Consider the following 13,758-nt stretch of genomic DNA (forward strand, 5'->3'; position numbering starts at 1 on the left):
TAAAATATTTTTCAACAGTGATTGAAAATTTTAGGAAAAAAAAAATCTTCTGATGATCTAAATCTTTTCGTGATACAAAATGTATTTATTGTTTTTGATTATTATTATTATTATTGTTATAGTGACGTAAATAACAAAAATAAAAAAATGTAGAGAAATATTATTTATTTTTATTTTAATTATAAGATAACATTTAACAAAATGTACTGATATTCTTCGAAAATTATCCTTTTGTAGTTTTTTAATATGTATTAACTTATATCGATACTTCATTGCACATATCAGATAAAGTTGATGACTTTATGAAACAGAACATATGCAGCAATTTTTAAAAAATTTGTCGTAGATAATATGTTGTTCAACATATTATCTACGACAAATATTAGAGTATAATAAATAATATGTTATCATTTATGTGCATGTCAGTATAAATCTAAAAAAAGTATAATATTAATTAAATTGTTTAAATCTCAATTATTCAATATGATATATTATATTAGAAATTAAAGTCTATAAAGTTATAAAAATGTCTTAAAATAATAAATTATAATACATTTAAATATCTTATTATATAAATTTGTTTTTTAATATATTTCATGTTTATAATTGTAAAACTGTATTAAGATTAACTAAAAAATAAATTTTATCAAAAAAATATTATTTTAACAATTATCGATGATAATTAAATGACAATCAGATAATAATATTTTTATAAAATAATTGTAAGTATTTGATGTGGTCTTCAAATGTAAATCATGAAGGAAATATATAGAATTTTTTATAGATATTAAAAATTATTTTGAAATTAAAAGTTTGTTATAAATTGCATAATAAGATAAGATATAAAATTTAAATTTAAATTGCAACGTTTTCAAAGAAAATCTTTAAAAAAGTAGATTATATACATAAAATATACAATGCTAACATGCTAGTCAAATTCTTGAGATAAAAAAATCTGGATTTATGAAAAATAAAATGAACAAACAGAGAGTGAATTTGAATTCTTAATTTAAAAATATAATTTGAATATATTTGATATATCACTTTGTTTTTATATAAATATATTGTAGCAAATATAGAACTAATTTAATTACCCACGATGATGTTGCAAAGGCTATCATCAACCAGCTAATAATTGAAAGTACAGCCCCGAATAACATGGTGTTTTTTCTACCAAAAACATTCACTATGAATGCACTAATAATACAACTCGCCACAGTGCCTAGGGACAATATAGATGTGATCCAAGATGCTTCTTCCGTGGTCAAACGCACAGGATATGTTTCATCTTTTCCTTGCATCAATACAGGCAAAGATGGCGATGACCAACCAAAGTATTGGCCAAATGTTAGCATAATCAGATTTCCTAGTAAAAAAAGTAAATTTTAAACAGAACTGATATGTATCGACTTTATGTGTGTGTGTGTGTGTGTGTGTGTGTGTTTGTACACACAAAATTTATATTTGTGTAACTGTTTTTATTATAGTTTAATAATTTAATAATTTTAATTTTATATTAGAATTAAAATTTTTAAATATATAGAAACCATTTTTTTAGTTATACTTAATATATTATTTTTTCATTTGTACTATTTTCATACTCCTAAAAATATACTACAATGAATTAATTTAAATTAATAAAATTAATTTAAAATTGAGGCAAAATAAATATAATTGTTTTATATATCATAAGCAATTAACACTACTAAGTATACAAAAAAAGAGAATACAAAGTAACTAAAATTACATAATACTAAAAAAGTAGTACGCTCCAAAAAATGAAAGAAATATGAAGAACACTTCACAAATTAAATGTAAAGAGAATTTAAATAACATTGCGTGTTTATAAAAAAAAAAAACAATTTTTAATTTGTTTTAAGTTTAATTATATATTAATAATAAGAATCAAGTCGATATTATATCTAAAAGTTTTATTTGTTTAATTATTCCAAAAATAATACATACTTGCTACAGTAGCAAGATATATTTTCTTCATTTTTTACAATATGATCAGTTCCACATGTAAACGTTAAATGAATTTGCAAAAACAAACTAATTGAATTCTGTTTAAGTAAGAATGTTTAAGATAATGTTATCAGATCAATTTTACATATATTACGCTAACACATCACACATTTAAAAAAAAAAACAATGTTATCAAAAAAGCCGTATTTATAGTACGTTCTTATATTTTATTATCTTACGTAAGGTCTTAAAATTCCATTCGGCCACCTAATTAGCTAAACGAAATCTCATAACAATCTAAAACACGACTTAAAATGATCTTAAATATAAGAATAGACTATGAATACCAGGTATTTATATGTACATATATCTTAATTTAATTTTAATTTAAATACAATTACATATCTTATTAAGAATTATTGCACGGACTTATATGTTATTTATATATTTGTAGTTTCAAAAGAATATAATTTATATAAGCTATAAAACCAACATATTGATAAAATTGATTTGATCTTTAGTATATATGTATAATGACCCATACAGCACAGAAAGGCCAAAAGATATCTTAAAGATATCCACAAGATAATGAGATGTCTTTAAGTCGTCTTTTAGTCATTATTGAGAGACATGTGCCGTCTGGGAAACAACTCAGATGTCAATGATACAAATGATAGAAATCCATCCAAAGTTCACTTGATTTCGAGTAATTAGTAGATTTTCGATATAGACAATACGATCTATTATCAATTATCATAACATCACTGAATTCATCTGTTTTCAAAGTTAATCATAGGTCATGTAATTTTAAAATTTTTAAATCATTCATATGGATCCTTGTAATAAGAAAAAATTCTTAAACTTTTGTTTTTTGGACTTATATCACTAAATATAATTTAATTTATTTAAAATGATATTTATTTGAACTTTGATTTTGGAGAAATTTAAATTCAATAAATTTAAATTCAATAACGCTAATATTACTGGATGAACATAATTTATAAATTAAATAGACACTTTTCACACTAACAAAGAAAAGTATGGAAGTGGCCTCCTTCAATTTTAATGCACTTTGAATATGTTGTAGTCTGGGTCAAAATAAGAGACACGTATTCATACATGCTCTTACGGCTGTTAAGGGGATGAAACATTCTCTTGAAAAAAACCAGTTTATATATTTCTGAACGAATACCGTTAAAACGGTAAGAGATATAAAAAAAAGTTTTCAATAAAAGTTTTATGGTTTTTAACGTACTTTAAAACTGCATAATAAGATTTTACAAAAATTATTGCATTTGTTTTGGAAGAGCAGCAAACGGAACACACTGTTCTTAAGATATGAAGAAATATATTGTAAAAATGAAAACTCAAATCACATACAGCTCAAGTCAATCTCGCGGTCAGTCTTCAACTGTCCCCCTCCCCTCGCTCTCTCACACGTACCACACACCATGCATGCATACACACACCGTGCGCGCTCTTTTGCAAGCTCTCGGCGTTACTTTTTACCGACCGATTTACCGTTCCTACAAAATGTCATATTTTTCAAAATCCCTCCCTCCCCTTAATTTAAAAAAATTTTTAAATATGTCTTTTAGCAAAACTTATAGCATATTTAACGACAAAACCAATCATATATGATAAAGGTGTATTCCGAGATCACATTTTTCAGAAATAAGTTAGCAATACCTCTATCCCGGTAAAAAATTTCTCATATATAATTATATATAACAATATAAAAGTATATAGAAATATATAAAATTCTGTATAAGTTATGTATAGTTATGTATAGTATGCATAATTTTGTATTATCGTTGACTGACATTTAGCCAACATTAATATAAAATTATATATAATTATACAACAAGTCATATATTATTATATATAATTATACATAACTTAAATAAAATTTTATATATTTCTATATAATTTTATATGGTCATATATCATATATGATTATACATAACAAATTTTTTACCGGGATATTACTTATACGTGCCCCATTCGTATACGCTCATGGTGCTCGCTATTCGCTGGCGACAATTCTTTCGTTGCAATATCAGAAACAACCATGAATTATCAATAAATAATTTATATATTGAAATTATTATGCAATATATTTATATAGATATTTATATAACTTTGCTATCTCGCTTCTCCAAAATTCTACGTTTCGTTTATATTCTATTGGTATACAATTCGCAATACATGTTATTTCTTTTACAATATATGTATCATCTTCTCTTTTTTCATCAACTACTCGTTCTACTTCTGGTATGTCGAATGTGTTTTCAAAATTATCTAGAAAATTGTATGGATAAGAGGTACTTGCAAAACTACGCGGTAAATAAAATTTAGAACGGCACCTGTACAACAGTTTCGGGTACAACCTGGAGTTTTGTCACAGAAAATTGCATGAACATATTCATATTAATGTTATTATGTTAATAAGAATCTTTACATTCGTTTAGAAAAATTTGTTGACTTAATGCAAGCTGAGAATAAACAAAGATGGCTTTGCGTATTATCATACGCATCATATTGCGTATTATCATATCTAATAACCTCATTAGAAAGGGTATTAAAGCGATTGTGTTGATATTTGTGGACATTTGAACATGCCATGACCATATACTAATCAAACATGACGAATCAATTAAGATTATCAGCGACTTTTGCTCCATGATCAATAACAAAAACATTTAGACGATCGTACAGAATTTACGTACAGTCGGACTTCTTATCCTACGACCCTCTTATAGTACAAAATCTCTTATCCTACGACAAAAAAATCTTCTCATGCTACGACCGCGAAAGGGGAATTATACTCCCACTCTCAAATTTTTGTCGTAGGATTAAAGGTTTAAGAGGAAGATTCCGGACTGAAAATGTCGTAGGATAAGAGGTCCGACTGTACTATATATATATATATATATATATATATATATATATATATATATATATATATAATATACATTTGTTTATATATTCAAAATAATAACCACAATATAAATAAAAAGTATTTTTCATTGTTATGACATGTGTAGCAGGATGTTTATATTATACACACAGCGCCATCACTGAATTTGGTCATATATCGAGATATATTTGACAAGTCTCATTAATATATTAATATGTTACTTATATATATTTATATATTAATATGTTATTAATATATTAATATATTAATATGTTTAGTCGAAATGTAAGCTACCCGTTAGATTCTACCTTTGAGACAACGTGGTCAATTTTCTAATAACCAACAGTCATAATGCATGAATATTTGGAGACTTGTTACATCCGCGGAACGAGATATCGAAACGCGCACGGCACGACTGTTCGGCTCACACTTTCACACTCGCAAATGAAAATACTTTTTTAATTAACAAGGAAAACTTTAATTATGAACACAAAAACTATATAGAAACATAAGTAATCTTGTTATATATAATATCGCGAACGTTCAGCTTGACAGCTGTCACAAACCTTTCAAAAAGTCCGTTAATCAGACAATCGATTGTCAAACGACGAACATTTTGAGAGGTTTGTGACAGCTGTCAAGCTGAACGATAGCGATATTATACATGAGATTACTAATATTTCTGCATATTTTCTGTCTTCGTGTTTATAATTAAAGTCCTCCTTTTTAATTAAAAGTATTTTCATTTGCGAGTGCGAGTGTGAAAGTGTGAGCCCCGGACAGTTGTGTCGTGCGCGTTTCAATATCTCGTTTCGTAGATGCAATAATATATATATATATATATATATATATATATATTTATATTTATATATTTATATATTCTTAAGAAACACAAATTATGTTAATGATAATTTTATCATAACGTTATTAATATAACGTTAATTTTCGAGCAAAATTTCAAATAATATTTTAAACATTACACTTAATGTAATTAACATTATTTGTTAATTGATACATAGTATATGTATAGAATAATAAATATGCAAAATAATTATTTTACAGTAATATGTAAAACAATTATTTTTCACCGCTGGCGATATCATCCAAAAAAATTTTAATTTTAATTATTTTACATGTATAATATATACTAATTATTTCAGTATTCCTTAACATAAACATTAACTTAAAAATATCTACTAATTTTATACAAAGAAAGTATATGTAGAGAATAATAAATATGTAAAATAATTATTTTACAGTAATATGTAAAACAATTATTTTTCATCGCTGGCGATATCATTCAAAAAAATTTTAATTTTAATTATTTTACATGTATAATATATACTAATTATTTCAGTATTCCTTAACATAAACATTAACTTAAAAATATCTACTAATTTTATACAAAGAAAGCACTCGCAGTTGCGGGTAGGAAAAGAAACTTTTCTTTGAGAATTTTTTCCGTCGAAACTATTGTGTCACATATTCTAAAACTTCTACACGGCATCAAACAACATTAACCTTCTATGGGCCGAATTTTTTTTTTAAATATAAAAAAATTTGTGGAACGGAAAATCAACAATTATAAACTTATATATGCAGATGGAAAAAAAATATTTTTTATTGGTTAGGTTAGGTTAGTCTCAGAGACATTATAGAATTAAGACGTATACGCCATCTCATGAAAAAACTAAAATTATTTGGTAAAATGTCGATATATTAGCATGTGACCTGAAAGTTACACGGGCCCATAGAGGGTTAAAACTATATTTCAGAATTTTTTTGTGGAAGAATATCCCATAGTAACAAACAACCTCCGAGAGGCACCTCTAAAAAAAAGTTAGTTTGCGGTGACCACTCCAACTTCGAGTAGGGTTATTTGATATGAACAAACCAAAGAAATTTAATTAGTATATTAGTTTATCTAGTGCTTAATTGAAGCTTATTTTAAATATTCATATTTTTCACAAAATGGTGGAGGATCAAAGTAAAAATTCGGACGATATTTTTTTGGCCCAAAAAAAATCGTTCTATTAATGTCTATAAAATGGCAAGCTTCTTTGAATATTTTGATTGCTCGTTACTTGAACACTATGAAGCATTCTTTCACAAAAAAATGTTGAAATATAGTTTTAAGGTTGTTTAATACCGTGTAAAAGTTTTAGAATAAGTGACACAATAGTTTCGATAGAAAAAATTTCTCAAAAAAATGCTTTTTTTTGACCCGCAACTGCGAGTGCCTCTTTAATTATAATTACTATATATCACTTTTACGACAAGAAACATTCATATTTACTTTGTAGTTCTAAAACGGAAGTAGTAGAAGATGAGTCTACTACAACCTACTACAAAACGGATCATTTTAAGCAAAATTATTGCAGATGTAACTGCAAAACCAACTTCGAAAATAACGTCTCTTTGATCGTAAATAATTCACGAACTCGTCGAAACAGAGGACCAATATATAATTATCCTATTCCCGATTATTATTACTTTGACGAGCTGTGCAACTCATTTTGTATCTGTTCCAAAGTTTTACCTTTGGTTTCAGGAACGTAGAAAAGTATGAATAAAGAACCGGCGAGACTACAAGCAGTGAATATCCAAAACGGTACGTGTATACTATTATTACCGGCTACGATCAGGTAGAATTTTAATAGAGTAAAGGCCCATAAATGGATTATTACTAAAACAGTCGTGCTGCCGAGAGCTTTTATATTTGTGGGAAACAATTCGCTAGCTACTGTAAAGACTACCGGGGCTAAACCTGAACAATACATGACTACGTACATAATTGCACCAACGGCAGGCAACCAAGTTATATTACTGGTATTTATATTATTGTATTGAAGATTGAAATACGTCGCGACTATAGCGGTTGAGAGCGCTGCACCAATGGCCGAAATCACTAACAGTGACTTCCTACCGCTGTAATCGCTAACAAACATACAGATGATCGTGAAAGTCACTTGCACAACGCCCAATATCATAGTTACGTATTTGCCTTCCAGATTACTGTTTGCATGGTCCAGAATTATTTGAGTATACTGTATAACCACCTGAGCACCACTCATTTGTTGAATTCCACCTAAACATATTAATATTATTAAGGCCCTGCAAGATAAAATTTATTAATTAAACACGTTTATTAACAAAATAGATATTTTTTATATTAATATCGTATATTATAAGATCATGTACAAATAAGTTTAATACAAAATAATATTGATTATTATTTAGTTAAAATATAACTAGATAAAATTATTATTTATAATTGAAAGAAACAAAAAATATATATATATATGTATATGTATATATAATTAGAGTTAGCAAAATTTTTTAATGCTTATATTTATTTAGAGCTTGACACATAATAGAAATATTATTTTCACACAAATTTTTTATTTATTTTTATCGAATTCTTAGCAATGTTTTTATCGAATTCATAGCAAATATTTGTATACACATTAATATCTCGAAATTTGACATCTCACCTGCGATTTCCCGGCACAAATAAAAGTTCTCGAAAACCAGTTTCGTTAACCAAATCAGCTTTTATGGACCGTTCGATATTGTCTATTTCTTCGTCTACATCTTCTTTGCCTCTCAATTGAATAAGCGAATTTATTGCTCTTTTCTTGTCGTTTTGGCGCAAGAAATGATATGGAGACTCTGGTAGCCAGATGAACGCAATCACAAATAAACACGGACCGATCAAAGATATGAGAGCGAGGTTTTGCACCGATAAAAACGGGCCTATCACGTATTCTATTAAAGTGCCAAGTTTTGCAGCCACTGTTAACATGGATGTCAAATTACCACGAATGTTTGCTGGTGAAATTTCACCCAAATATATAGGTGTGGCTGAATAACCAATGCCTGTACTCAATCCGGCTATGAATCTTGATACATATAGCTCCTATGTATAACAAAAAAAGAGATAGAAAACTTAAATATGTCAAATTTACTTGGGACTGTTTATTTTTCGAACTTGAGGAAACGTATTTACTCATTTGAGAGAAATAGTAGCATGAAATGTTTATGATTAGATTTATTTTGAGATATATTAAAAAATTGTATATATTTTTTTAGTTTAATTTACAAATTAATTTTAATCTAAGTTTTAGATAATGAATTTAAATGATTTGATTTGGATAAAAAGTATAATATTGAGTAACAATTTTTAAATATTATTTGTTTTATGCAATTGTGTATATTTCACATATTTGATAATCGACTAATTTTCTGAAAGTCTCACAATAGAAATATACAACAGAATAGGAAATGTAAGAGCGGCATATTTAATAATAAATGAATTATTCGTTATGTTTCAAGCGTTGATAAGCACTATAGTTGATAAGAAATGTTAGTATATTTAATAAAAGAATATGTATATTTATCTCTATGTTATTTATTTCTATAAAATCAATAATATACTGTTGGAATTTTAAAAAAAATATGTTTTTTTATCGTTTATTTATTTGTTGGATAAACTCTGATATAGATTATATATATCTAAAAAAATAAGAAACAATAAACAGAGATACATGTAGCAATAAATTTTAAAAGAATTTACACTATACTATGAATCAATTAGTTACTGTTGTTACTTTTACTGTGATTTCTAATATAGATATAATATTAGAAATCTAATACATATTGAAATAATATATATATTAAATAATAAATCTAATATATGTTAAAATGTTAGAATCACAATACTTATAAACATATGTATAATATGTATATATATTATAAAGTTGCATTACATATACATATAGAAATTTAGCAAAATCTAACATAAAAATTTAAAACAACGATAATACGGTTTATGAACAAAAGTAAATAACAGCCATGAGCAATAAGAATTAAAGCTGTTAAATTGTTGACGTCAAAAATCTTTAAGTCATATATTATATAATATATAATATAATTTGAATTGTTTTAAAATGTGTTTAAAATTTTATGTATTTTTAATTACTTAAATTCCAGAAATCTGTAAAAATAAGTCCTCTCGAAAAATATCATTTTAAAAGTCATCAGATAATAATTGTTTCATAATACTTTGAAAATATTTCTGCATAATAATTGCATGGTAATTTTTATTTTAATCTGATCATTAAATCATGTGCAAATCACGTGTGCTTTGATAACTTATCAAATAAAATTTCAATTCTAAAAGAGAAGGGAGGATTATCTTTTATAGATAAAATAAATCTTATATATTTAAGATTATCGGAATTTGAGCTTGATTGTACACTATAGTAAAATGAAATTTAAATTAGAAGTAGCGTCGTATGTAGACCATCTGTCAAGGAAAAGTAAATTAGATTAATAAAGTATACAAACTAAGTATGTTTTTCAAATTTTAAATAAAAGGAATCAAAATGATTAATAAAAATGAAATCTCTAAAATCTTAATTCTTACTTTCGAAATGATATTATATACATATTTTTAAGAAAATATTTTTTTCTCATATATCTTTTAAATATAGAAATCATTAAATTACCCACGGTGATGTTGCGAAAGCTATCATCAACCAGCTGATTATCGAAGGCACGGCCGTAAATAACATGGTATTTTTTCTACCAATGACATTCAGCAAAAATCCAGAAATAATAGCACCTATAGCTGCACCAAGCATAATCACAGATGCCACCCAAGAGGCCTCGTCCGCATTCAAATGAATAGAATATTTAGCATTATTATTTTGCATCAATTTAGACAAGGATGGTGAGGTCCAACCCACAAATTGACCGATTGACAGCATGCCCACGTTTCCTTCCAGGTACAATAATATGTTTCAAAGGGAATTGAGTCATTAATAATGCTTATTTTATGAATAGAATAAATTGAATATAAAATCTTCTTTATACATATTTTTAAATTTTACATATAAATAAACAGTATACACATTTTATTGATGTATAATTTTAATTATACATAATATTTTATATATGTGTGTTATTTATACATACATAAATAAACAATAAATTTCATTTATTTCATTTTTTTATAAAATTCTTTTTTTCTTTTTTTTTATTTTAATATATTTTTTTTACATAGACGTCTAGGAAAACAAATTAATTTAATATGTAACATAATTAAAGTTGGATATTGATAAATATTTGAATATTGTAAGCAGTTAAAATTATAGCAACTTAAATGTATAATAAGCTGTATTAAGTGATTGTAATCTTTGTTACACAAAATTATAAAAATATTTTTTTTAAATGTTAAATAAAAATAGGAATTTAGTACATTAAGTAAATGTAAAGAGAAAAAGTAATTTAGTCTACTATAAATTGTATATTCAGAATATCCTGGTGGGCAATCTTTCATGAACATGTAGAGAGAGAAGGTAAAAATAACCCCATAAATTCCTATAAAATTTTTTTCTAAAATGCATTTCTACCGAGATATTTGTCTCTAAAGTTTAAATTTGAGAATCATTTTTTTTAAATAACTTTTATATTGTTTGTGGTAAATCTTAATAATGTATAAGAATTTTTTATTATTAAGTAAAGCCCTTTACAATAGTGTGATAGATTTTTTATATTATCTCGGGGAACCAGAATCAGATTACTTGTAAGTCTTTTAACTTACAAAACTTTAAAGCCGGTGGATTTTTTTATTTTTAAATTATGTTTTTAGATTCTTCACATCTTTTTCTAAAAAAGAGATATTCTTTTGTTATGTTAAAACTAACTGTTTTCATGAAAAACGCATTTAATCAATAGAAAGTAAACCTTTAGTCTTTAAAATAATTTTTTCTGAGAAATTGATAAGTGCACAGGGCACATATTTTTCTTGGTATATTTTACCAAGATTTTTGAGAATTTTATAAACCCCTTCTTACCTTATATTTTATTCACCAAGTTCTAGCTTCTTTGTAAACATTAAGAGTCTTATATTCGCAGTATTTTTAATTTAATTTTACTTTATTTATAATTTTATTTTATTTTATATGTAATTTTTTTGTAACTCATTTGTAATATGTAATTTTGTATCATTTTGAAAATCATTATTCAATTAGTACGACTAAAGGTTTACTTTCTATTGATTAAATGCGTTTGTCTTGAAAACAGTTTTAACGAAATAAAACAATATCTTTTTCTTATAGAAAGATGTAAAGAATATAAAAACATAATTCAAAAATAAAAAATGCCCGCCGATTTTAAAGTTTTGTAAGTTAAAAGACTTACACGTGATCCGATTCTGGTTCTCTAAGATAATATCAAAAATCTATCACATTATTTTAAAGATCTTTATATAATAATAAAAAAAAAATTCTTATACATTATTAAGATCTACAAAGTAATATAAAAGTTATTTAAAAAATAATGATTCCCAAATTTAAATTTTGAAAACAAATATCTCGGTAGAAATGCATTTTAGAAAAAAATTTTATAGGAACTTATGAGGTTATTTTCACCTGCTCTCTCTCTCTCTCTCTCTCTACATGTCCACGAGAGATTGCCCACCTTTACTAGGACACCCGGTATAATTATAGATTAATAATAAGCAATAATTTAATCGAAAAATATGTATTTATGTATTTAATTATTTTGATATAGGTATACATACCTGTTATAGCAGCAAGATATACTATCTTCATTTTGACAGTACAATCGTTTCCGTGTAGAAACATTAAATGATTATTGTATGGTAACAGTTGAAGAAATATTATTATGTCTAAATAAAAGCAAATTAGATAAGAGCATTATATCAGTTTTATATAATGTAAAATTTTGATATGTGTTTGTTATTATCAAAAGCAACAGATCTGAATGACTTTTACGTTATCTTAATATGAAAGAGATTAAATATCTCTCGTGCGAATAAGTGTTGTATGAATGATTGTAAATGATTGTTCAAAATACATCAGATATCTTATAATATATAATAATATTTATAGTTAAATAATATTTATATATTATAATTCAAATTAATGTAATTTTCTATATTAATTAAAATAAATTTTTATAAAACATTATACATACGAACCAATTACATTATTTGCTTTGATATTTTGTTATTGTTAATTTGTTATTATTCTTTGATTTACGTATTAATAAATTATTCTTAATAATAGAGAAGAAACTCATTGTGAGACAAATTCTTTTTAATAATATAATAAAAAGAGCATAATCAGATGCAGTAAAATTTTGTTTGTCTTATATAATTAACAGATTTTTGTACTGTACTTATTAATGTTATAGTATTTTATAAATTTAATAAAAGTATTTAATAAAAGTAGTAGTTATATTATAAGTAAAATTTAACACATATCGAGTATTTTTTGTTATTTTATTTGACACCAAAATAAAATAAAATTGACACTGTCAGTTTAACAGTATAAAATTGTGTCAGTAATATTTACGAAGAAACTGAGTACTATACATGTAATTATATACATGTACTCCAAACGCTGAAATATACTTATATCATAATTAAAACATAATTAATATATAAATTAATTTTTTTAATTTTTATGATTTTAGAACGCTACAATATTTATGTAGAATGCTAAAATGAATATAGATATTATTCAAATATTATTTAACAAATAGATAGATTAAAATAGATAATAAATAGATTCTTTAATTAAATAAAATGATTTTTGCCATTAACAAAGACATAGAGTATTATAAATATTATGCCACTATAAATAAACGCTTAAAAACGAGTTTGTAGAAAGAATATCAAAAAAGAGATTTGGTAATAAATTATAACAGTATTTTAAAACATGACGTGTAAAGCAAGATAAAAAATACTACTAAAATATGAAATTAATAAGATTACAAATACATATAATATTTAACGATAAAAATGATAAATCTAGATTGTTCTTTATAGTATGATATAATAT

At 25.2% G+C, this 13,758-nt stretch overlaps 2 protein-coding genes across 2 annotated transcripts; both read right to left on the bottom strand.

The window, feature by feature from the left end:
* Window positions 1-382: 382 nt before the first annotated feature.
* LOC140663264 (facilitated trehalose transporter Tret1-like) lies at window positions 383-2,021 on the bottom strand. The gene is made up of 3 exons (XM_072887298.1): window positions 1,966-2,021; window positions 1,095-1,366; window positions 383-433 (listed from the first exon to the last, which is right to left on the bottom strand). The coding sequence occupies exons 1-3, from the start codon at window positions 1,994-1,996 to the stop codon at window positions 383-385; spliced, it is 354 nt and encodes a 117-aa protein (XP_072743399.1). The 5' UTR covers window positions 1,997-2,021.
* A 5,133-nt stretch (window positions 2,022-7,154) lies between these two features.
* On the bottom strand, window positions 7,155-12,514 carry LOC140676088 (facilitated trehalose transporter Tret1-like). The gene is made up of 4 exons (XM_072910764.1): window positions 12,474-12,514; window positions 10,396-10,667; window positions 8,380-8,804; window positions 7,155-7,999 (listed from the first exon to the last, which is right to left on the bottom strand). The coding sequence occupies exons 1-4, from the start codon at window positions 12,502-12,504 to the stop codon at window positions 7,375-7,377; spliced, it is 1,353 nt and encodes a 450-aa protein (XP_072766865.1). The 5' UTR covers window positions 12,505-12,514; the 3' UTR covers window positions 7,155-7,374.
* Window positions 12,515-13,758: the final 1,244 nt, after the last annotated feature.

This window comes from Anoplolepis gracilipes, chromosome 2 (genome assembly GCF_047496725.1).
Source record: "Anoplolepis gracilipes chromosome 2, ASM4749672v1, whole genome shotgun sequence".
NCBI lineage: Eukaryota > Metazoa > Arthropoda > Insecta > Hymenoptera > Formicidae > Anoplolepis > Anoplolepis gracilipes.

What these genes read in the sequence shown, in the direction of transcription:
- LOC140663264 (XM_072887298.1), bottom strand. Translation starts at nt 1,996, where the DNA reads ATGAAGAAAATATATCTTGCTACTGTAGCAA. An exon ending in ATATCTTGCTACTGTAGCAA is followed by an intron (nt 1,367 to 1,965) that starts GTATGTATTATT and finishes TTTTTTTACTAG; the next exon opens with GAAATCTGATTATGCTAACA. An exon ending in CCTTTGCAACATCATCGTGG is followed by an intron (nt 434 to 1,094) that starts GTAATTAAATTA and finishes TACTTTTTTTAG; the next exon opens with ATTTATACTGACATGCACAT.
- LOC140676088 (XM_072910764.1), bottom strand. Translation starts at nt 12,504, where the DNA reads ATGAAGATAGTATATCTTGCTGCTATAACAG. An exon ending in ATATCTTGCTGCTATAACAG is followed by an intron (nt 10,668 to 12,473) that starts GTATGTATACCT and finishes TGTACCTGGAAG; the next exon opens with GAAACGTGGGCATGCTGTCA. An exon ending in CTTTCGCAACATCACCGTGG is followed by an intron (nt 8,805 to 10,395) that starts GTAATTTAATGA and finishes TGTTATACATAG; the next exon opens with GAGCTATATGTATCAAGATT.